The 26,082-nt window shown below is 33.6% G+C and overlaps 2 protein-coding genes across 2 annotated transcripts in view; one reads left to right on the top strand and one right to left on the bottom strand.

The window, feature by feature from the left end:
• CHMP2B (charged multivesicular body protein 2B) overlaps nt 1-4,920 on the top strand; it is a 29,928-nt gene extending 25,008 nt beyond the window's left edge. The window contains exons 5-6 of the mRNA XM_036851562.1: nt 2,911-3,017; nt 3,222-4,920. Of these exons, the coding sequence (XP_036707457.1) occupies nt 2,911-3,017; nt 3,222-3,332 (218 nt within the window). The 3' untranslated portion in view covers nt 3,333-4,920. The remainder of the gene's footprint in view (nt 1-2,910; nt 3,018-3,221) is intronic.
• Nucleotides 4,921-9,553: 4,633 nt separating this feature from the next.
• POU1F1 (POU class 1 homeobox 1) lies at nt 9,554-25,699 on the bottom strand. The gene is made up of 7 exons (XM_036850580.1): nt 25,648-25,699; nt 24,617-25,042; nt 21,635-21,784; nt 14,266-14,490; nt 11,472-11,636; nt 10,677-10,737; nt 9,554-9,814 (listed from the first exon to the last, which is right to left on the bottom strand). Exons 2-7 carry the CDS (start codon nt 24,756-24,758, stop codon nt 9,604-9,606), a joined length of 954 nt encoding a protein of 317 aa, XP_036706475.1. The 5' UTR covers nt 24,759-25,042; nt 25,648-25,699; the 3' UTR covers nt 9,554-9,603.
• Between the last annotated feature and the right edge of the window lie 383 nt (nt 25,700-26,082).

The raw sequence follows: 26,082 nt of genomic DNA, 5'->3' as shown, positions 1-26,082 counted from the left end.
GATTCTTTCATACTAGAGAAGATCTATGAATATATATAAAAGATATATTTATATTTTTTCATACTATAGAATATCTAATGTATATCTATCTATATATAAATTTAATGTATATATTTCATGCTATAGAACATCTATTTATATTGGAGGTAGAGATAACGGAGTTCTTTCATTCTTTTTTCTTTTTCCCTTTCCAGAGTCTAAATTTAATTTTAATTTCTTCTTTTTGAGTATAAACTACAGGCTGTGGTGGAAATATGAGGAATAAAATGAACAAAGCTATAAAAAAAATTTATATCATCACACCACCCAGATATACTTAGTGTTAACACTGTATATGTCTTTCCTATATTTTTCCATGTCTTCTAAAGTGAGATAATATAACATGGACAATTTTGAATCTTACCTTGCCTTTAAAAAACAGTAGTATAACATAAACATGTGCTCATTACCTTGAATTTTCTCTGAAGTCTTTTTTTTTTAATGGCTTTAATATTATGTAACATCAATATACCCTAATTTATTGAACCATTCTTACATTGGCCAATAAGATTGTTTTAAAATGTTCAATGTATTTGATAATCCTTTGATAAATATGTTTCTTTGTCTGAATTTCTTCAGTGTTCTTAGAGTATTAACTTCTGTAAAGCTTTTGATTCATACTGCCAGACTTTTTCCAGAAGGACTATGCCCATCTTTATTTCACCGATAACGAATGAGTGACCCTTCACAACACCCTGGTCAACATTGAATCATTATTTGTATGATATGTCAAAGCTGGCATCATTATTTTGCAAAGATATTTTCTAATTGTTTTACAACTGTGTCGGGATATGCCAGTTTAGTTCTGCTTATCTGCTAGCATTTTAATTTAACGGCATTTATTGCATAAAATAGTATCTAATTAAATTACTAGGATTACTAAATTTACCTTTGTTCTAGTATTCTATTTCAGAGTATCTGTTTTCCTTCTAAGGTTTAATGATACTGTACATGTATCTTTGATAGTTCCAAAAATTGTTTACTTTAGTTTTTACTTTGAACCTTTACTTTCAAAAATATAATTTTTCAAAGACATCATTAGTGAATTTTTAATGACTGAGAGAATTGTCATTTATATAATGATCACGGTATCTAATATGTTTATGTGGATTCCAGTGATGGCACAGGTGTGAGCAGATCTTAACAGAGGGATTAACTATTCCATTAAGCTATCATGAAGAGAGTCAATAAGCTTGTACTTAAAACTTGTATCTGTCACAGTTCTTGTTTGTGTTTTAGTAATTTGAAAGTGAGTCTGAAAGAATAGTAGTTATTGGTGGTTACTTGTTTTTTCAGTAAGGTATTTTAACGTTAGTATTTTCACCCAAAGATAAATTCAAGGTTTAAATGGACATGTCTTTCTCCAATTAGAATTTATATTGTACAGTGTTGTGCCAATGCTTGTTCACACTTAGATTTTGGAAACAAGATCTTTGGGAAATTTTTATTACATCCTGATTACACCATTCTGGTGTTTCTCCTCCATCCTTTTCTTTCATTTTTTCTGCAAGCAGTTTTTCATTCAGGCCCTTATAAACTCTGACCTGGACTCCCCACCTCCCTTGTTACTTCATTACAATCTGAGTATCACTGCTAAATTATTTTTCTAGAAGCTTACCTCTGAGTGTGCCGATCATATTCCCGCAGTGGCTTCTTTCTGACTACAAAATAAAATCCTACATTATAAATCAGAAACAGTTTTCAGGTCAAGCCCCTTTATTTTGTCAATGCAAATACTGAGACCCAGAGAGGTAAAGTGACTTCCTCCAAAGTTGCACAGGTACTAAGTGGAAGAATTGAGATTGTAATTAAAGTCTTAACATTCACTTTACTTCTTCGGAGATGATAGTCCACTTTTTTGGCCTTAAGCTCTTTAGCTTTTTCCAACTGACTTTATACTATTAAACTAACGCAAAAAATTAAATTATCAAACCATGCTCAGACAAATCAGAGATCTTAACCAATGTCAAGCTTTAGTAGCAATGTCAAGGATACAAACTATTAAGATGCACATGCAAAACAAGGAGAGTGGTGGGACATCCCAAATGACTCTCCAGATCTTTTCTTTCCATATCAGACATAAGCTCTTTGACCCAGCATAAGAGATGGTGTGTCCAATAGGTTTGCTTATCATCTCATGTTGAAGAGAGCACTTTAGGAAATATATTAAATTTATACCTCAGATGGTCACCTACCTTATGTGTTATTTTCTGGGGAGTCATGGATATAAACCCATAGATAGTAGCTATAGCAATACCAAAGCAAAAACAGCCTGCTAGGAGCATTCCATAAACAAGGACTCTCTTGCTAGCTAATATTAGTCTGTTTAGCAGGAGCCCAATTAGCAGCGTGCTTACAGAGAGGTCAGACTAGGTTACTTGTCTTTCTTTCTCTGGGGGCATTCCCCGGTGATCATGTTAGTAATGATCACAGGCCAGTTGCTTTAATTCTTTCCCTCTCAACCATTTTCCCTTTATACATCTTAAATAACCAAACAGAGGAACTTACTCTTACTTATATATATTCCCTATTGCCTTCCACCATGTCTTTGCTCACACTACGCTATCTCTGTTTGGTTAAATCCTATGTGTCCTTCAAGGACCATCTCACATATTACTTCCCCCCAGGTGGATATACTCTCTTCCCTTTGAAGCTTTATAATCATTTACCTTTCCATTTATCACAAACTGTTTATTAATTTTTTTCTGTTCTACTTAAATGTAAACTACCTAAGATCTTTACTTTTCTCCATCCATTCATAAATTTTATTTGTACTGTGTAAATTACATAGTTGGGCCTTTTTCTAAAAATATAAACCTAACCTGAAATCTGTTTGAAAGTAACTGCTTTGTTTCCTCCCCTCCTCTCAAGTCAATGACACACTTGATGACATCTTTGAAGGCTCTGATGATGAAGAAGAAAGCCAAGATATTGTGAATCAAGTTCTTGATGAAATTGGAATTGAAATCTCTGGAAAGGTATGAATGTCTTATTCTCTCAGTTGGAAATATTTTCTCTACCATTTGTGTCACTTAATTGTTTTAAGTTTTCCTTTATGTTAGGTTGTATGTTTTTAATATTTGTTTGAAAAGTAAATTACACCTGTTTGCAGCACATCTTTTATGTCCTATCCCAAAAGTTTGATAATACACATTTTTTCTCTTTTGCTCTCTTTAATATAGATGGCCAAAGCTCCGTCAGCAGCCCGAAGCTTACCATCTGCCTCTACTTCAAAGGCTACTATCTCCGACGAAGAGATTGAACGGCAACTCAAAGCTTTAGGAGTAGATTAATCAAAAAAGCCATTATATTTTGCCTATTATAATTATTTAGTATAAACCAGGCACACTGCAGATTCCTTTTACAAAACACATTTATTTTGCAAAAATGAAGACCATGAGTAAACAGTTGTTTCCTAACCCATGGCTGTTTTGAATCTTTTGCCAAAGAATGACAATGATGCAAAAATGGGAACAGTTGGATTTTAATTAAAACTGTTTAGGAGTGATGATGTGTAAAATGTTGACTTCTTTTCTGCATGGCATAGAGAAATTATATTCATTACTTAGTGTCGTTTATGTTCTAAATCTTTTTCACTGAATACAGATCTTGTTAAAGCCACTAGGCACCAGCTTAAAGAGACCTGTAAAAATATTAAAAGTATATCATTAATTCTGTATCTGTTAACTTGTCCTTTGTTAGCGATATGTGTTATGACCATAGGCGGTTCAGCTGCCAAATTATTTTTAAATTACCTGAAAGAAGAGTGCTATTTAAACATCTGTCTTAAACAAAAACTGTTACGAGCTTTTCTTTTTTTTTTCCTTTGGGAGAACATTCTAGTTGGTAAGTTTCTTACCTTTCAAAATGTGCTTGGCACCTGCCTTAAATAGCACAAACATATTGTGCACATCTTTAAATCATTTTAACTGACAGAAAAGAATTACATTTTAAACTCAAATTGAAGCCTTTTACAAAAATTATCCAGGCTCTTTTTTGTAAAGCTTATAAAAGTGAATTAAATATAATTAGCAAAAAGAGACACTGAATTAATAACATTTTATAGTAATAAAACAATATATTTTGATCTTTCTGCCAAGAACTGAGATTTTCTCCATATGAGTTATAATTTAATCTCTTTAGTTTTGAACTGTATTAATGTGTACACTGAACCCTCTAAATTGAAGGCATCATTCTCAATTAAATAACACTACTATGACAGTACTCAACCTAAATTTTAAAAATTAGCATTTTTTCATGGTAAATAAACTACAACTTTGTCCGAAATTACTGCCTGAATGTGTATTAATGTATTAGCTGCATTTTTTTAAGGTAAAGTTGCTATGGTATTTAATGTATGGATAGAAAGTGAGAATAAGTGAAGAAGTGGCAGATTAGTTAGAATTTAGAATTAGGTTAGCTTTGAAAAATGATGTTGTCATATATGGGTTCTAGCACATCCCAGCATAAAAACTCTTCTGGAGGAGATCAGATAGCTGTAACCTGGTTGATTTGGGATAATGGATATTTTGGACTAATATGGACAACATCAATACATTTTAGGACTAGTAGACATGTGGCATATGGATTGGTGGGAAAAACAAAAACCTACACTTTACAGTCTATAATCCATAAACCATTTTATAATGTTCAAAGATAAGATTCCGTTATTGATAATATTAAATGCAGTTACCCTGAACATTGATGGGTCAAAACATTTTACTGGATTATGGAGTGTTAACCCAGAACTTGTTTTGATTCTTGGATGTACATAATAATGCTAACTAACTTTCTTGTTTACTTTCTTGTTGACATGTGGGGGGTTTTGCTTTTAAAATTATTTTGTTAAAAAAAAATCCCAATAAAGGTTTATTGGTATTATGCTTTTTTTTCCCTTATCTCTTTAACTCTATTTTTGGTTTCTGCTGAAGTTAAAAGTTTTATGCATATCTGGTAATTTTTCAAAAGACTGATTTTTATTACTTTCTTGGAAGGAAAAATTAGATAACTCTGCTACTTACATTTTAACAATAATTATCTTTTTAAGAATTAGCAGCTGATACAGGACTGATGTTTGTGAATGGAATAAGTCTAAGACTTGGTGGTTTTACATGAAATTTATCTGATAATTTCTTTCCTAGAACTTCCAGGGGATAACCATTTTTAAACAGATAGGTCTTAGAGCTTATTTTTTAAATTTCAGTCAAAAATGGATGCCACAGAAGACTTTGGGATCCAAAGGAAAAAGTAGAGTCATTCTGATTTGGCTACATTTATAAAATGCTCTGGTGGCAGTTTTCACGAACAGTCACTATAAATTTGTAATGTTACGCTATCCTTTGCTAAAAATAAAACTTCCTTTTAGACCCTTAAGATTAGGAAACAAGGATTCTTACACACTGAGTTTAATGAAAATACTGATTTTTTTTTTTTTTAAAGTTGATTTCCCTCATTTCCTACTTCTGGCAAAAGGATTTCTTTAACAGCTGTAGTCAAACAAAAGTTTGCCAGTAGAAAGAGAGCAGAGGAGTATAGCAATTTCTCTGTTACTGAAAGGGATGCAGCCCAATGTCATATCCTATTACTGGGTGTGAAAGTCATGGATGGAGGAGATTGCTGAGTCTCAGAGAAGTAGAATGTGGTACAGAAATGTCAATACTCATCTTAGAAAACATAAAATGACCATCTGTCGGATGACTGTGTTGCACAGACTGTACTCTGTGCTCTGAGAGGAGCACCTGGTCATGGCAGGGATAGTGGAAATGGGCTCAGGAAATTAACACAACATTGAAAATCAACTACTTCAATAAAATAAATTTTAAAAAAAATTTTAAAAAGATAGTGACCTTGTAGACCAGAGTGGGGAATCTAGTAGCCTGTGAGCTTTATGTTATTTGACCTGCACAGTGATGTGTATTTTATTCTTTGTAATGAATGCCTTTAGGAGAAGCCTGCCCTTGCCCCTTGGCCACATGTGCATTCCTTACTAGCCCAGTAGCGACGCTTCTGGCCTGATCCCAGTGGGCCCAATTTAAACATGCACCCCCATTTCAGACACTGCCATGTTAAAACAGTGTATGTGCAGATCTGAAAAGAGACCTGTGATGACCTTCTCCTTTGATGCCATTACTCTACATGAATAGGGTTTTGCAGCTACAAAGAAATAGATCACCTTTCCAATTTCCTTTCTGTAGAAGCTTGAGTCCCGTAAAGGTATTTAAGACCATTCCTGTAACTTAGTTCCTTCAAGAGTCAATTGGATTGAAGCCTGAGGATCCTGAAGTCTGAGGTGAGGTACCCTGCTACTGGAACAGCACACACACTTCCTCCTCCCCCACATGCCATCCTCCTAAGAACCTGAAGACGTGCTACACGCGCGCGTGCACACACACACACACACACACACACACACACACACACACACACACACACCCCTCTGTCCCCAACCACTGAAAAGTTTTCCTTTAACTAAATAAATACTTCCACCATTCGATATGGAAAGGTAAATTACATGAATGAGTTTCTCAACCACCTCTACAGGGTAAAATTGAGTATACCAATAGGTAAGTGACAAACAGATCTTTCCATTTTAGTGGAACTCTACTGAATTCCTGAAGATTTACCACAGAAGAGCTCACAAAAACATGAGATGGAAAGGCTGTGTGGCTAAAGTCAGCTTTTGACGTTTATTCCCAAATGTATGAACACATAGATACTGCACAGCAAATCACATTTGTCATTTGTTTAATTGCAGTTTAGGATTCTAACTAACATTAACTATTTTCTATTTTTTTAAAAAGGCCAGTATCTGTTAAAATTCTATCTCAATATAGTTAGAAAATATAGTCTCAAAACTCATTTATACAAATGAGTTTATAGCAAATACCAGTGCATTTACAACCAATGAATAGCTAAATAACTAAGGAATTGCTATTTCAATATTAAGTATTGATTCAAAATATTTTTAGGGAGAAAAATTGGTTTCCAATGCTAATTGTATCTAAAGTTGCAAAGAATGACCTTTAAAATGAATGTCTGATCATATGATCTAAACATACATCTGTAATGATGACTAAGCATGTACACATGCTTGTTTTTGCTATATAATGTCAGATTAAACATTCCCAGCAGTTTCATATTTTAAGTGCAAAAAGTCTGGATTTTAAGTGCAAAAACTATTCTAGATTTATATTGCATTACATTTGCTCCTATTTGCAAGTTTCAAAGGCATGCATATATGTATTTTTAGGTGTGTATATATGTATGTACATTTTGCCCTGCCTTTTGCAAACTAAAGAATCACTTCCCCAACTAATGTATGCTTTAAGCAGGTGAATTATCAAGAGAAAGTACTTATAAATCCACATAGCTGAAAAATTTGGAATTTACTCTCAAATAAGAAAAGCCTTTATATATATATAGTAAATATTAAATATATAGTTAAATATATATATTATTTAACACCTCCTGGGTGCTAGATGTGTCCTTAAGCATGGATGATCAGGCCACTGAAAACTAGTTTTTTTTAATTATTATTATAGCAGTATAGTTGTTTTACAATGTTGTGTTAGTTTCTACCATACAGCGACACAAAGTAGAGTTCCCTGTGCTATACAGCAGGTTCTCATTAGTTATCTATTTTATACATATCAGTGTATATATGTCAATCCCATGAAAACTAATTTTTTTTGTTGTTCATGATATATCAAAGTTTCTAGCCATCCAATTAATGCTGATTATGTGTGCACAGACATACATAATCTACATAGATTATGACCTGTATAATGCTTGGTCTTTATTAATATTACAAAAAGCAAGAGACAGGACAGTGTAGTTTAGTAAGCATTCTAAATAAAAAAAATTTAGTCTAATTCCCATTTTTGTTACATAAAATAAGTTAAACATTGCCAGCAGATTGACATTCAAAATGCAAAACAAAGTCATTATTTGATAGTGCTATCACATTACAGTCTACTTCTGCCTACAAGTTTTAAAGAAGTGCATTCTTTTTTTAAATTGAAGTATAGTTGATTTACAATATTATGTTAATTTCGGGTGTACAACATAGCGATTCAATATTTTTACAGATTATACTCCATTTAAAGTTATTATAAAATAGTGGCTATATTCCCTGTGCTGTACAGTGCACATTCTTATAAATTAAATAAATACGTCCCTTACGGTACAACTCTCTGGATTGAAAAGCTCAATATAGCAAACTTTTTTATTAATAATAAATCATATTCTAACCAATTACATAAAAAATGATCATCTTTTCTGATAGGACCCCAGATGATTTTCTAGGTTGTGAGATTTCAAAAATAAGTTATGTTATTAAATTAGACTCCCTTCAAGTTCGTAGCCATTGTTAAGAGCACAGCCCTTTGTTCATTTAACAAAGACTGCATGCCCATTGTGAGCATAGGCTTTCCCAGACCCTGGAAAAACAACAGCAAACAAGCCAGACATCTTCCTTGCATTTTTACAGCTTACAGAAATAGCAGTGTGGGGCTCAAGAATCAATAAAGCATATTTTCTAAAGCTAAACATCAAAAAAGCTAATGTCTGGGAAGAATAAAAAGAACATAAATTAATATTTCTGCAAATTTCTTTTGAAACACTTCTTTGGGCTCTATGCCCTAAATGTTAACTTCAAAGGTGTCACTTCTAAGATTTATTCCTAAATGCAATAATAAAATTCAAAGGCCCCTGTGGTTTTTAAGTGCAAAACTTTTAGTTCAGGACTTCCCTGGTGGCGCAGTGGTTAAGAATCCGCCTGCCAACGCAGGGGACATGGGTTTGAGCCCTGGTCCGGGAAGATCCCACATGCCGCGGAGCAACTAAGCCCGTGCGCCACAACTACTGAGCCTACGCTCTAGAGCCCGCAAGCCACAACTACCTAGCCCACGTGCCACAACTACTGAAGCCTGTGCACCTAGAGCCCGTGCTCTGCAACAAGTGAAACCACTGCAACGAGAAGCCCGCTCACCTAACTAGAGAAAGCCCGCACACAGCAACAAAGACCCAATGCAGCCAAAAATAAATAAATAAATAATAAAATAACTTTATAAAAAAAAAAGTTTAGTTCAAACAAACTATTAGAGCTGATGGTAAGCAGGACATCAGTTAAGGAATTTTCTAATTGGATCTTCTCTGGTGATATTCTTTACGTGACATTACTGACTAAGATATTAAAAAGCAGATACACAGCCTTTGGAAAAGGAACCTTTAAACTAAAAGACCACTCCCCTGTGTGTGTGTGTGTGTGTGTGTGTGTGTGTGTGTGTGTGTGTGTGTAAAGAGAGAGGGAGAGATATATTGAGAGAGAGAATCACTGTTTTATTCCTATTAGTTTCTGGCTTAAAAAGTACAATGTGGCTTCTGAGAATAATTCATCAATATAATTTAAATTATCGTATTTATTTTTAAAGTAGAAAAGAAAAGCTTCTGCAAAAGTTACTGATATGATTTTTTTGAAGCTAACCAAAAAACGAATTTTTAGTTTGGCTGAAGAAGAGAAAGGAATGAAAAATAGAAAAACTGGCTATTACACAACAGGAAATCTTATCTGCATTCAAGATGCTCCTTAGAAATAGTAAATAAACTCTGATTCAGACTTGTTTTCACCCGTTTTTCTCTCTGCCTTCGGTTGCAAAACCAAACCCTCACTACTTCTTTCTCCAAGTTCAGTTCTTCAGCCATCCGCAAGATCTCTTGAGAGGAAGGTTTATTCTGTTCTCCAAAGTGTCTCTCCAGAGCGTCTTTAGCAGCAATACTGGGAGGTGGGGAGTTGACAGGAGAGAAAGGGAGATAGTATATTTTTAGGGATGTTTTCGGCAGATCAAAACTGTTAGGTTGAATTTCCTAAATATTAACATAAAAAGGAAATTTAAAGACTCCGGAAACACCTTCAAAGCTCTTCAACAAAGATAAATGTGCAGTTTGTTGATCATTTGGATGTTTGCTAGTCTTCCGTAGGCTACCTATACCAGAGTCACAGGAAGAAATAAGTAGGGGGACCCAGACATTCTGTTTATCCCACTTTGTGCCACAAGAGGGCACTGACTTACTGAGAAGGAAATAATTCTGTGGGCATTTCTAAATGTCTCCCAGAAATCATTTATTTACAATAAATGAAATGAACCCACTAAAACAAAAACTGTATTTTAGCAATTCCTCTGTGAGCCTCATGGAAATTACAAAAAGATCAATGAACAATCTTTCTGGCTTGAAATGCAAGGAGTTACCTTGAACTTTATGCAGCTAAAATACTGATGACTAGTTTTGTTATTTGTAATAACAAAGATACCATACTGCCAGAGCAAGACTTATGTCTAAAAGGACAATAGAAACGGTCACTCTGTTTAGAAGTGATTGTCCAGTTTCTGTTTTATCCAAAACTTGCAGAGTAAAACTGTTCTTGAATCAAACAATACATATTTTTCATCAAATTTTAAATTTCCAGCCCTATCTCACCAGTAATTTATTAAATGTTATGCTTTTTCACCTATCTTATTTTCTCAATTGACTCTATTCATTTTTATGTTATATTGAACCTATATTATGCTTAAATGCTCATTCCATTTGTAAAATATCTTTTTCTTCTCCAGTAACTCTTTAATATCTCAAAAGTATACCTGATAGTTGTTCTCCGTTTCCTTTTTCTTTCATTTGCACCCACTTTCTCATTGTATAAAGCTGTGATGGGGAAAAGATGAATAATTCCAAAAACAAAGTAAGTCTTTTTATTTTAACTATCAGATTTGGATTTAAAATTTTCTTTATAAAACAATGCAAAATAAAATTACCATACATTTTTGTTTTAAAGTTTTGCAATCTACATCATTTTAGATTACAAGCCCTAGATTAAAATGTTAACACAGAAATAAATATTAACTTTGCAAAAACAATTGTCTTTAAATCCTATCCCTACTTTTAGTTGGAACACTTGCTCTGAATGCTCTCAAACCTTGCTCTTTATCCAGCCTTGACATTAATATAATTAATATAATTTTATCACAATAAATGGCTCATCTAGCAATTGCTTGTGTGTGCAACTGCTCTGGCTACACTTATATTAGGTTATAAAAATGATTCATGTATAATTACTATAGTATATAGCCCAGAGGCAAAACAATCTGGATGTGTTAAAAAGAATCATTTTACCACTTCACACCTATGCCATATTGTCTAGAGGTTTTCCTTATACAGTTTATTCTCTCACAATTTACATTCTCAGTAAACTTATTTCTATACTCGCACTGGCCTTGCTTTTTTTAGTGTGATGAAACAAGATATTTATTTTTCACATCAAAGAGAAAAAGCAAACCCAAACCAAACTTCAAGCCTCTCACTTTAGCATTAATCCAACCAAGGGAAGGCATTGTTTTCAGGTTAGAACATCACTGAGTCTCCAGAAACAACTTTTGTACCTCCTACTTGCTCGGCTTCCTCCAGCCATTTGGATAATATTGCTTTCAGTTTGCATGCATTTTTGAAGCTGAGCTGCAAGTTTTCAAATCGGCAGATAGTTGTTTGACTGAATTCAGAGCCATGCACAGCTGCCAGGGCTTCCCCAACATTTGTTTGGGTGTATCCTGTGAAAAAACACCAGAGGCCATTAACTTCAGTTTTTCAAGAAACATTCATTTTGGTCCATTATTGTACAAATTTGTGTATCTTTGTCAACTATTAATTACCACTTCTAACCATATATTTGTTGGCAACTTAGAATAGCAGTAAGGTTCAGTGTAGAATTGTTCAGTATTTCAAAAAAAAATTCCTTCTAGTTAATAAATTACTTTTTTAGAAGTCAAAAGAATTCAGGTAGGAACATCTGCCATTCATAATATTTAGCCAGATTGGTTAGATGTGTCATAAACACTTTAGAAGACATTTAAAAATTCTCTCTTAATCATTATTATTAAACATCTGATGATATATACTCAAAATCTATAGTATATTAAGTATAATGCATAAAATACATGGTGATATATCATAAATATTTCTATCTCAACTTTAAGAGTGAAAAATTCAACATGTTGAAGATAAAACTAAGACTTGTGTTTACTTTCCCTAAAACTAAGAATTGTGTTTACTTTCCCTAAAAACATGTTTATTATGAGACTTTGATCACACAATATTTTATGTATACCTCCAAGCATATTTATGATATCATTCAGTAATGCTTCTATCTCCAGGCAATAGCCAGGACATGGAAGCAACCTAAATGTCCATCGACAGATGAATGGATAAAGAAGATGTGGCACATATATACAATGGAATATTACTCAGCCATAAAAAGAAATGAAATGGAGGTATTTGTAATGAGGTGGATGGAGTTAGAGTCTGTCATACAGAGTGAAGTAAGTCAGAAAGAGAAAAACAAATACAGTATGCTAACACATATATACGGAATCTAAGGAAAAAAAAAAAAAGGCCATGAAGAACCTAGTGGCAAGACGGGAATAAAGACACAGACCTACTAGAGAATGGACTTGAGGATATGGGGAGGGGGTGGGGTGAGATGTGACAGGGTAAGAGAGTGTCATGGACATATATACACTACCAAATGTAAAATAGATAGCTAGTGGGAAGCAGCCGCATAGCACAGGGAGATCAGCTCGGTGCTTTGTGACCACCTAGAGGGTTGGGATGGGGAGGGTGGGAGGGAGGGAGATGCAAGAGGGAAGAGAAATGGGAACATATTGTATATGTATAACTGATTCACTTTGTTATAAAGCAGAAGCTAACAAAAAAAAAAAAAAAAAAAGTTCTCATAGATTGTCTCAAACATTTTTAGAATACAAGTTGATATAAGCCATCAATATAGAACTTGAAACATTCACAGCAATATAAATAGCAAATTGAAAATGAATGTTATAAAGATGCCTATTGCTGTGTTTATGACAAATAGTTACTACATATTAATTCAGGGCCTAAGGCTATATACCTGTATGCATAAAATGATTACATATGATGCCCATCAATAAATATCATTAAAAATTACCAGTGGCTCATTTCACAAATGCAAAAGTTTGCACCATCATTTCAATCCATTAAAAAATACATTTCATGCATTAAAATCAAGGTTAATTATTATGGTTATTTACATTAAAAACACTTTTCAATAGAAAGTGAGCAAAGGCTATGAACAGACAGTTCACAGAAAAGGAATTACAAATGACTGTCAAACACATGAAAGAACATTTCACTCTTCACTCATAATAAGAGAAATTTAAAATGAAACTACCATGAGGCACCACTTTGACCTATCTGATTTGCAAAGATTCAAAAGATTTAATAGCATCTTTTTCCTTCAACAACTATTTTTTTATTCTATGTGCCAGTCACTGTTCTAAGTGCTGAGGATATGCCCCTAAGGAGAAAACAAAAAATAAATAAATAAACAAAAAACAAAGTACAGAAAACTCCTGCCTTCATGGAGCTCATATTCTGAAGGGTGGCAAAAGAGACACCCATGGTGGTAGTAAAATTTGGTACAACGTCCACAGAGACCAATTTGACATCTATCGAGATTACAAACACACATACTCTTTGATCAAGCAATTTTGCTTTTAACACTTTCCCTTCACATGTATTTATATAGGTGCAAAATGACATTTATGAAGTTAATTATTGTGGTATTGTTTTCAGTAGCATAAGATTGAAGGCCATATAAATTCCATCAGCAGGAGACTGGTAGTATATTCATAAAATGGAAATTGGCAGATGCATTACAGAAAGCTCTCTAAAGAACTAATATTGAAAGCTCTCCAAAACAAATAGTTAAGTGAAAAAAAATCTGTATGAAGAAATATATGTATCTGCTTATATGTATATGCATAAAATATCTCTGGAAGGCCACATAACACTGACAAACAGGAAAAACAAGCAGAAGGGATATATTTCACTTATACTTTTTTAGCCTTTGAATCATACAAAGGTATCTCTTCAAATAAAATATAGGTAAAAAAGGCACTTCAAAACTTATCTCTGAAAAAGAGTACCATTAATTTAGAAATCTATGTATTTTGGCTACTAAGAATTTACAGGGAAATGAAGGTTTTTGTAGGTTTGTCATCATTCGAGTAACTTACATCCACAGTAGAGATGTAGAATGAAAACTGTCTTGGACTTTTGAGCAGAGTGTCAGAGACTGAACAGTAACAGAGTAAGAATTTGCAGAGCAGGTTGTGTGCCCCACTGCTCATAACAAGCACATACCTAGTTTAATTCTTCTCACTTTAAATTCATTGGCAAACTTTTCAAGTTCTCGGATTTCTGGAGAATCCATGTCTATTGGCTCTTCAGCCAACTTGCTTTTCCGCCTGAGCTCCTGCTTGAAATCAGCGGCTGTGAGGTCCTCTGCCAGGAGAGGCTGGTGCATGGGAGGAAAGCCATGACTCAAGGTGTGGTCGGGAAACTTATAAAGACAAGGGGCTAAGCTCCCTGTAACAGCAAGAAAAGGAAAGGACCGTTTGTAATTATCCCCCATTTCTATACATGCAAGAGTTTGGCCCATAAGATTATTCTGTGACAGCCAGTCTCAATTCTGAAAGGTTACCTGACATTCAGTCTTCTGAAATAGACGAGTAGCTTAGTATAAATGCAATGATTTATTTTCCACCTTCCTGGGAGCAGCAAAAACAAAGATAATGCAAAGCCAAAGGAAAGAAGCAGGGACTTACAAATAATTAAAATAGAAATAAGCAAATTTCACAGAAGTGTGAGTTTTCCATCATTTTTTTCTCTTAAAAGACATCTATTCCTGGGAATCTGAGGTTCAACTTTAACCAGAATGTACATATTCATCTCTGTTTTCTTAATTCATTGAACAAATAATCTATGATGTTTGTTATAATCAAGCCACGTGGTTAAGGGCTATGCTGGGAAGTTTTCGTAGGACTGAAAAATTGATTTTACATTATTAAGAAACCCCACTGTTTTTTCAGTAAATGCTTAATTTAGTAAAGTCAGGTAAAAAGAAAATTATGAGAACACAAAATACATTAATATGTTTAAATAGATTCGACGTTAACAAGCGACAGACATTAACAAAAAGTAATTTTTGAAGTTCTATTAAAACGTTAGCAACAAGAGTTATTGAAAAGTATAAAATATAATGGAATCACTTCCTGACAATTATTTAGGAAGCAAAAATAAGTGGCAAGGAAGGGTGCAGTTCTAGATATGATAGGTAATCACCCATAAATGATGAAGCATTGAATCCATTTAGTGAGTTAAAATAAATCACAAAAAACTAAAAGATTTAATTTTTTAATTGCTTCTAGATTTCATTCTTCATTTGGAAAGAAGAGTCTGCCTCAGTCGTGGAGAGTGGGTGAGAGGATGGTATAAGCCAAATTTCCACACATTTTATTTCTGTTTTCTTCATCAGTACTTTACATTTTTATTCATAGAGGTTTAACTTTAATTTATATTAAATGACACCTGTATAACCAAGACATTTTGATGTAAATAAAATATGCAATAATTAATAATCTTTCTTGTGCGTACAAATAAGTATTTAAACTAAAAATAAATGACTACAGAATACCTGCAGTAATCATTCTTAGAAACTTACTGAAAAAATACATCGAGTTTATGCTACCTATAATTTCTCTATAAATACATTCACAAGTCAGACATGAGTAATAGTGTATTTTGCCAGAATATATAAAGCTTACATTAATATATCAACACGCAATGAGCAAAGAATAGTGTAAGTCAGCAAATTGTTGGCTTATATTATTTACATGAGAATATGTATTATATAGTGTACCCCTATCCAGTAGACTATATTACTTTTCTGAAGCAAAATACACAAACAAGTGAGAAATTAAACAAAATAGCATAAAATAAATTTAGCCGTTTCACAGATGTAAAAAATATACAAAAGAAACTATTCCTGTCTAGAGCAATTAATGTTACTTCTAAAAATCAAAATTATCCAGTTTTATTTTTTTTTAAATATCAATTTTTAATTTATTACATAACTCAATTTGTTAATGTTTATTACCTTTGGGGTTCATTTTTAGCTTTCTATTAGTTTTAGATTTCTGCTAGTTGAAGTAAAAGAAAAGACTAATATATAAAAAAGAAAACTGACCACTTTTATTTTAACATTTACTTAATATTCATCTCAAGACTTCTTTTGCTTTGCTTTCAGAGTTGAATCTTACACATATGAAAAACTCTTCACTTCTTTCATCTTTCAGAAAGAGCAAATGCCACTTAATACACTTAATGATGAAATACTCTGAGAAAGAGTAAAAACAGAGAGACAAATCAGGCTGCTGTTTTATTTTGCATATTTAATGTATTTTAAGGCACTTTGGATAACTCATGTAATCTGTGTCAAATTATTTTTATTTCACATAAGTAATTTGTTGCATATCGTTTACATGAGATGCAGAAAGGTCTGAATTTGTTAGCAATCTTGATCACTCTTTTCAATTTTTCTTGCTGATAATAGTCGCACTGCTACAAATCTCCGTGCTGCGTTCATTTTACATTTGTCATCTTCTTATACTTATATAAACAAATGAAGTAGAAAAGATATGTATTTTATACCCACAATTTAAAATTTGAATAAAAACAAGTTAAATAACTCTCCTTGGGTGCCATGATGAATTCACTACACAGTTGAAACTAGAAGTGAAGTCCAATGAACATTGCAGTAAACCAAATCAAAATAATCAGTTCATTTTTCAGGTAGTCTGCACTCAGGGAAATCAAATGACTTTAAAGATTTCTGCATCTTAAACATATTTGGCTACATTAAACAAACGCTTTCAGACAAAAGTATTATATTTATTTAATCAAATATTGGAAGTGTGCCATCTCTATTTCTGGAAAATTTTAAAGCTAGTTTATACATTATAAATACTCTGGAGAAATGCACATTTAGCAAATAAATTTGAACATGAGTCCATAAAAAGTACACAGGAAATACCATGTTCAAAAGTCTGGCATCCAGAGGAAAAAGGAAAGCACAATGTGTGACATGCTTTTATTTTTTGTTAATTGAAAGTATCCACAATTATCTGCAAGGACACGGTTTTCCTGGAACTAACCTTAAACAGAAATTCATGACAGTCACAAGCACAGCCAAACAACCTGTGGTTTCTATCATATGAACCTATATCTGGGGAAGAATGGGGAGTGATTGGTATGGTATACATGACAAGATATTTAAAATTTTTTTCTAAAGCCTGGATTATTGAAAAGTCAGGTTGGGGAGGAGGAGAATAACATGCAGTGAGTCGTGTCCAGCAGAAGTTTCATGAACAATTTCCAAAACATTGCTAAAGCAAAATTGTCTATAAGCCTAGAACAAGCGCACACCTAAATAGCTTGGAAGTGTTTGTACATTCTTTACAGCCCGAGATGTATTTTCACACCGCAGATTAATCCACCACAGCCTTTCTGAACTGCTCTGCATGTACTTCTGGGTGGCGGAGGAGGGAGAGGAACAGAGGTGAGTCTTTGAAAGTAGGTGACGGGGAGGCCATGGTCTTGCCTCGTGGGGACCTGGCTCAAGGTTCTGTGATACAGGGCAGGGGGCTCTTCTGCATCATGTGGCTCAGCCAGATGCTAACTGACAACATCTCTGAGGTTATGAAGCTTTAAAAGAACAAACAGGGGAAGCAGAGGGACACAGTGAAATACTCCCACCTTGCTGAAGACATGCACAGCAAAGTGCATTTGAATAGTTCCATTTCTTTTTTTTTTTTTTTGTCCTCATGCATGACAACGTGAAACAAATCCTAAATTTGAATTGTGATTTTTTTTCTCTTTTGTGCATTTGTACATCCTATTCAGGTACAACAGGGTCCTCTGCCTGGTTTTATAAATTACGTTGATTTAGAGCACAGGCATGCCTGTTTGTTTAAATATTGCCTGTGGCTGCTTTACAATCACCGAGTTGTGCAGTTGAGACAGAGGCTACAAAATTTCGGGAAAATACATAGTGTCAGTGCTACTGAAAGTCCTTTCATGATCCAGAGGCAAAAGATGGTCAGAATTACTCCTTCCCTTAGTGTCAACACAACCAGAATAAGTTAGGGAAAAGTAAGACTAAATAAAACAAAAAAAGACAAAAATGAAACAGAAAAAAAAAAAAAAAAGACAAGAATGAAGAGATGGGCTCCAAAGTAGACTATTTCTCTATGTCACTGTCACACAGATTTCTGTTACCCTTTGCCTTAGCCCAGGTGGAAAGGGCACTTGCAGCCATACTAATCTTTTCTCTTATTATCCACTTCTCATAAGAAAAGAACATCCATCTTCTTGATTAATTCCCCAATATCAGCTATTTTGCTTTCCTGATAAAATTAATTTTTAAGCAAGGACTCTTACAGCACATCTTGGGTGGCCATTATGTCATAACCTTGCTGGATTTAGCAATCATTACCATGTAGCTGATTTGCCCAGTTTCCACAGGACAGTGGACAAAGTACGCAGCTCATTAAGCTTGTTTTCTAACTTTGACCCAGCTTTAGAAACTGGAGAACAGACACAATGTCAGATACCCAGGAATCAGAGTTTTGAAGAGTTTTTGTTGTTATTTTGTTTTCTTTTGTGTTTTTCCAGAAGAGATTTTTGAATAGCATTTATAATTCCCTGTTTCCTATTATCTATACTGTAGGCTATTGAATTATCTAAATTCTCAGGAGAAAAGAGACAGAAGAAGAAATTTAACTGAGAATGTACCTGAAGAGAAGATGAAGGAGAAAGCCAGGTTGAGTTGGTACAAAGTTGCCACAACTCAACTCTGATAGACCTGTGGTACCCACTGCAACTTGGATACGAAGAGACTGACACTCGGAGATGCTGACTTGAACAAGGTTTGTCATTAGCTCCTGGTGTGGCTAATTCATTTCATCCAATCAGTCATTCTCTTTGGTATGCCCACACCTGGGCTATGAAGCACAGGGGATACATCTGATCATTAGAGTCCTCCCTACCAACCTTAACAAAATATTTAGCTATAGCTCTTGTCTTCCGATGGGTTATTAATTTATTGAAATGCTCAAACTAAATGTAAGCAGCAGAGTATAGTGACAAAATAACCATATTCAAATAAAGCCAATTTCACACCCTTTGAAATATTGTTCTTTCTGCAGCTTCACTTTTATATGGAGTATGTGACAACGAATCTGTCTTTGTTGTTGACGATTAGACGCTTCTGTGGATCGTGTGGAAGCAGCTGATTTGATGAACGCCTTGAGACTTCTCAGAAAATTCAAATGACATTGCCAGGTTTCTCCTGTGTTTTTTATACCTTTTCTGAATTCCTGAATACTTCTGAATTCTTGTGTTTTACAACTCAATTTGTGTAGCTTCTATGGGGATGACGGCAGAAAGGTTCAGATTCTCTGAGATTTAATCGGCCATGATGCAAAGGCTAATTACCAAATATATGTCAAGATAGTGACATTGTAACAAATTATAAAGCACACCACATTTTAATGATATCCCTCTCAAAAAATATTCAAATATAATCTCTATGCTTGCTATGGTGAATTTTTCTTTCAGTGACAAAATATATTTAATTTTGGTTTAAGACTACAGCAATACCTCCAAATCTTAGGGCAATTTTTCTCGTGATTGTCACTAACCCAGGCCTTGAATCATTTTAAAGGGCTTTTCCAGGGGTCTCTCCTTTTCAGCTTTTAATGAGGAAGAGAGTTTGCTGAGCCTGCCAGGGAAACTTGTACCAGCACAATCTGAGCTGCCTGTGGACTCCCAGTGTGAACCTGGGCCTGTTCTCTCCAATCCTGGAAATTGGAAGGGTGTTAAATTTCTCAGGTCAGCTGTGAACTCCGCAGACACTGGCCTAGATCTGGTGAGAGGGAGGTGGTAGCAAAAACCGTCTAAAAGTATTTGGTCTGTGGCTGGTTTTATCTTTGTGCCAACCTCAATCCATTCCTGCCACTTGCTGGGTATAGAGGGCGCCTATAGTTGTACTGGGGTTCCTGGGACTTACTGTGAAGGAAGAGCAAGGCCTTTTTCCTCCAAGAAAGGGCAGCACGTGACCATGAGCTTGTTATTTCCAGTCTCCATAATCAAAATGTGGTGGAGGCCTCAGAAAGCATTCTGCCTGCACCTCTAGTGGCTAAATGCACATTATTCTATTTTATAATGAAAGTAGTTCATCATCGAGGGCTGTTCTCATTAACCATGAATACTGATTAACTACTACATATATGAATCATAAATGATCTGTTTTCAAAGAGGAAGAAAAAATATGGCTTTCTTTATTTCTTACTTATTAAAGAGAGACATTAGGATTTACAGGTAACCATTAAGAACATCAGTTTTCATTATATATAAAGGTGAGGATACTAGTTTATTCAGAATGCTGCCTAATAGAAGGTAAAAGAAGCTAATTTGTTCTGGAGTATTTTATTTTAAAGTTTTAATGTTTTATTGAGCCAAACAGAGAAATTCTGAGAAATTAAAGGTTGGTGAACTAAATTCTTTGTTCAATTTTATTTCAAATGTATAAGCATAAATCCATATTTGATTTTTTATTACCTACTCTGGATAACAAAACACAAGATTTCCATAATATGTGATTTCTCTATCCAGAGTTTCTCAATATCACACAAGTGTGCACACACACACACACACACTCACATTCTCCCATAGATCCTTGGTAGTTTATTGTTACCCACAGTATTTCTCTCCCTGCTGCAGAAATAAATATAAAAGATTAAGGGATACCCAAAAAAACTTCTGTGCCCAGCAAAATTGTTTCTATGGCCATATCCTAAAATTAAGTCATAAATTTTGTAATGAGTGGATCTCTTAGGTCATATTTTCTTTTCCTTAAGAAATGTGCTATCAATATCTTCATGCAAGTGTCAATAAACAAGTAGTTTATCTTGATCTAGTGATGCTTTACTTATCCAAAGGGAAAAAAGATATGTAACTTCAACTATTTCAATCTCATCTAAGACTCAGAAGCATCTCAGACAGGGCTGCCGAAGACTCAACTATTGCTAAAGCAGCTGCAAATCATTCTTAGCCTTCAATGTCTTATTTATCTTTATGGACCAAATGGCCAGAAGAAATATTGTGATGAGGAAGATGCTCTATAAGTTGGTCCATCTGCTTTGGTAGCCACGTAAGGTTACTGAGCACTTGAAATATGCCTAGTGCAACTGAGGAACTGAATTTTAAATTTGACCTTATTTTAGTTAATTTACATCTAAATTTAAATAGACACATAAGGCTCGCGGCTACCTTATTATTACTGTAGGCAAGCCCACTAATGGCATAAACAAGTGACAATGAGCAGTTTGGCAGTAGAGAATTAAAATAAAAATCATACAAAGCAAACACAAGAGTTAAGAAGCATAGCAGTTCAGAGGTGTGTAGAATAGGGGCAATCAGGTATAACTATTATGGTCTCTGAAGACATCACAGATCAGAGAACATTTCAATAAGCGGTGGTTTTACCAGCATTTCCAAGGTTAAGAGATCTGAAATTCATGATATACTCTGGTCAAGATTCCCTCAGACCCAGGAAATCCATCCAAGTGTCCCCAAACTCAATCTTATATGTAAAGACAATTTGTCTTACCTGCCATCACTCCATAGGTCGATGACTGGTTTCCATAATGACAGGAAGGAACAGAATAATGAAGTCCTGTTGCTGTGGTTCCCAATGTTGTCACCAAGAAATATGTGCACAAACATTTAGGAGTTTGGATCAAAGACAAAATAGACGGGACTGGTAAGAAAATGTACGAGGATTCAAGACACATTCGTTTCATTTCAAAAGTACACGTTTAAGCTATTCTTAAAGTTATATGCCAATAATTTGTTCTCATTTGGGGGCGGTTCTCTGATGAGTAGGTTAAAACTAGGGGTTGAAATTTGTCTCAAATAATGAGATCATGAATCATCAAAGTGGACGAGAACCTTCATTAATTATATCCTGTGCTCTGTGTTGGGGTGATTGACCAGTTTGAAACTTGGCTAATTGGAAGTAGCCGAATTCTCGCAGGTTCCACCCAATATAGACATTGCAAAGAACTGACGAGAGGATAGTTTCTTAAAATTCTTGTATAACATAGTATAATACAGTGGTCTTTTTCTGGAGCAATGAATACAGAAATCAACTCCCGATCAGTCTTTACTTCTGCTTATTCACCTAACAAATTGTTTCCATCAAAGAGGAAATGGCAGAGTCACTAGCCTTTTATTGGATATAATAATAAAAACCCCACTAAGTTCAGAGGCTTATGAAAAGCCTGCGACAATGTACAATGTATTTAGGCTGGTGTTGAAATCATGAGGTTGTAGGTTTTCTTCAGGCACACAATTAATTCAACAATTCTAATGATGAAGCTGGTCAAAAAATAAGTTCATTGATTGTTGAGTAACTTGAGGTTTATAAAGGTTGAACCTAGCATATAAACTTAACCTCATTTATAAATAGTTATAGGTTTCATTGAATTAATGTGTATGTTGAAAGTATTATAAATTAGAATTACTAAACTTTTGTCAAGCTTTAAACATGAATCACAATGGACTACTGACAATAAAATCACTAGCCAACGTTTTCTTATGTATTTTATTTTCTCTTTTTTTTCATGATATCCTGAATGTAGTGGTGGATTTTCATAAATAAAATTGTATCTTCTTGAATAATATGAGATATTATAAAGAATAGATTTAGAATCCTTTGAAAATATATGGTCTACCGATTAAAGACAAAATTTCTTCAGAAGGTAAAACATATTTTCTCTAACTATAACTCAATTTTTAATACTTTAAAATATCTGCATAAATTTTCATTTTACAACTGACACAGAGAACTGAAGTCATTTTACTTTAAAATGATTACTATGCATTCCAAAATTAAACAAATGAACATGAAACGCATTCAATATCTAAGTGCTCTTCTCATTATAATCACTATTTTTAATTCCTTACTTAGACAATTAGATGTATATGATTACAATTTGATGGAAAAATTATAAAAATCAATGTTATTGTTATTTAAAACACGTTAGGTCACTTTTCTGATTATGAATTTTTTTACTTCCAAGGTTTAAATACCTTTTGTTTGTCTGATTTGGGGAAGTAGTGTAAAAGGGTGGGCTAACTTACTAAGTACATTATTTATTTATTTTTAAATTATTTATTTATACATTATTATTTATAATTATTTATGAATTAGCTATAAATAATATTTATAAATTATTTATTTATACATTATTTACTTATTTTTAAATAAATAAATAGGGTTTTGACCTAAACTCGCTTAATTTTAACCTCAATTCCAAATTTTACTTTTATTCTAGCCAAATACTACCCACACACAGTAGATTAAGCAAACAATGCATTATCCTTCTCATCACCAACCTATATAAATGCCTATAATGTAAAATATACAATTAGCTATGTGATAATTGTTTAAATTTATTTATACCACACCTCTTTGATAAAAATACTTTATTACATTTTCCAAAAAATATGTTTGAGGATATTTTCATTAGTACATTTTAAATTAAATTCTGAGAATGTTTAGTAGATAAAAAAATCACTACATTAATAATTTTCCCAAAGTCTAAATATATGATCTCTAGATACTTTAAAATTCAGCTGAAGATTAATGCCAAACTTACGTATAAGTTTGAAAGCTGCTTAATTATAACAAAAGATAAGGCTAAAATACTTTAAATCAGCATATAAATGTATCAACTCAAATTTTGATTTTTAAATGTATAAAATTTAGTTCATATTTAGATTGCTTTTAAAACAAGTGGAAAGTGCGGTTAAACAGAAGACATTTACTCAACTCAAGACTGTTTATAAATCAACTTCAAAACACTTTGTTACTGCATAAAAAATGGACACATTAACAAAATGTACTTATCTGCTTGGTTGTGTTTGAGACAATATATTTGAATTCTCAAGTTTAATTTTCATTTAAGAAAGTTATATAAGAAAATATAAAAACTTTGAAGTCTCTTCAGAACTCAATTTTGAGAAAATTCAACTCAGTTTATGGTCTCTAAATATTATATTGCCTCTAGATTTGATTTCTGAGTTTTTAATTATGCTAAAAATGTAAGTGTATTTAAACACCTAATTATTTTATTCTTTGAAACCCATTGTTCTTGGTATTGGGAATCATTCAGTTGTGTTTACTGTGAGGTGTATGACTGTTTTTAGACATGGTAGTAAATGTAATCTAAAAACCAAATAAATCTCTTAGATAAAGAAATAACACCTGTTAAATTATTTTACACTATTTCTTTAGCTTTGCTCTTTATCCATACATGTCTACGTAAAAATGGTTTTCAGACTCACTGTTTACTTATATAGAAAACAGATCTCTTTCATAATAAAACCAACAGTAATAGAAATTACTACACTTACTAATATTTCTTGAAAATTTTCTTAGTCATTTTGACCTCTTCGATATCCTGAATATTTAACTTAACACCAATGAAAATAAAAGAAGCAATGAGATTCTAAACTAACAAGATTCAAAGCGTCCACCCTGACATTTTAGGCCCAGCCACACGTAGACGGTTATTGGAGTCAGTACCTGTGGACATCACGTTGGTGGCGTGGTTGGAGACAGGTAGGCACTCGGCAGCGCTGTGATGCATTATCAGAGGCAGAGTTGCAGAAGACTCAGAATTCAGAGGTATAAAGGTATCAGCCGAAGTAAAAGGTTGGCAACTCATTCCCACAAAAGAGCAGAAAAATGAGGAGAAGTGCTGCTCCTCAAGTCAGAGTTTTATTATATCACCATCTCAAAGGGCCGTTTCAAATCTCACTACCTGCATATATACATCAGGGAGGCTCTGAGCACCGGGAGGGCGCGTGCTGGTATTTATACTGCAGGGAAATCCCTTTATACATGTTAATCGTCTTTTCCCAGGGGTATTGCTTCATCAATCTGGACAGCCTTCCTTCTTACCCAAACATAATCCATGCCCAAGAGGGGAAGCTGGTTCTTGGGTACAGACTGAAGGCAAAGGAGAAATATGAAACTTTATTTGACAACTTCAGTAATTCAGACCTTTTAGAAAGGAATCAAGAACTTAAAAAAAAAAAAAAAAAACAACTGTCCCTCAAAGAAATAACACTAAAATGAATTGAAAAACACTAGGTGTATTTTTGCTACTAACAAAATGATAAATTTATACATATGAGATTTTTTCTTTTTTTTCATAACCTCATTAAATCTCAAAAATAACAAGAGAAGTACATGCTACATAATTTTAAGAAGTAGAATTTTTAAGTTTAAATTGAAAGATGCATAAAAGACTAAATTTGAGAATGAATATATTGCCAACTAGTGATTCACACTCAATATAATTCTGAAAAACTATGAAAACAATTGAATTTTTACTATATCACAAATAGAAAATGATAAAATATTAAATAAAATTGTAGTAATTTGTAGAGAAGATGAACATTAGTGATAGTATCTCTCCCTTGGTTTCAATTTATTCAACAAGAACATACACTTAGTGAGCTCTTACTAGATGTCAACACTATTCTAGTCACTTTCTACAGTTATGTCAGCAAATGTCACATCTTTGTGAGATCTGTACCATTCCCACTAACCTTGATTGTGCCAGAGCCTCTGATCTTTGCCATTCCGCTCCAGAACCTGCACTGGGTGCAAACTTTCCACACAAAATATATTGACATTATAAGACTATGAAAAAAATAATATACTATAAACAATTGATTCAAAGATAATTATCACTATAATGATTTCACAATGATCATGATCTCTACATATAAATGAATGAATGCAATACTGTCTTTATTATGTATACTAGGGATAATATAGGGACCAGAAGTAACCTGACAGGCATAGATATTACTGACATAAGCAAGGACTTATGCTCCATTAGATATTTTTGAAATTTTATATTATGGAATATTTACCTTGGAATTGGTTGCTTTGTGCTAAATTTAATGTTGATATTGATGAGAATACACTTTCAAAAACTTGAAATTTGAACGCTTGTCATTAACCAGTTAATATTTTGT

Source organism: Balaenoptera musculus, chromosome 4 (genome assembly GCF_009873245.2).
Source record: "Balaenoptera musculus isolate JJ_BM4_2016_0621 chromosome 4, mBalMus1.pri.v3, whole genome shotgun sequence".
NCBI lineage: Eukaryota > Metazoa > Chordata > Mammalia > Artiodactyla > Balaenopteridae > Balaenoptera > Balaenoptera musculus.
The sequence above is the reverse complement of the archived record's forward strand: the minus strand, read 5'-3'. Positions and strand labels throughout refer to the sequence as shown.

Excerpts from the sequence above, each read along its gene's own strand:
- POU1F1 (XM_036850580.1), bottom strand. The coding sequence starts at position 24,758 with ATGAGTTGCCAACCTTTTACTTCGGCTGATACCTTTATACCTCTGAAT. Across the intron at positions 21,785-24,616 it reads CACCAACGTGATGTCCACAG|TCCCGTCTATTTTGTCTTTG; the intron begins GTACTGACTCCA and ends TTTTCTTACCAG. Across the intron at positions 10,738-11,471 it reads GGAAGCCGAGCAAGTAGGAG|CTTTATACAATGAGAAAGTG; the intron begins GTACAAAAGTTG and ends TCCCCATCACAG.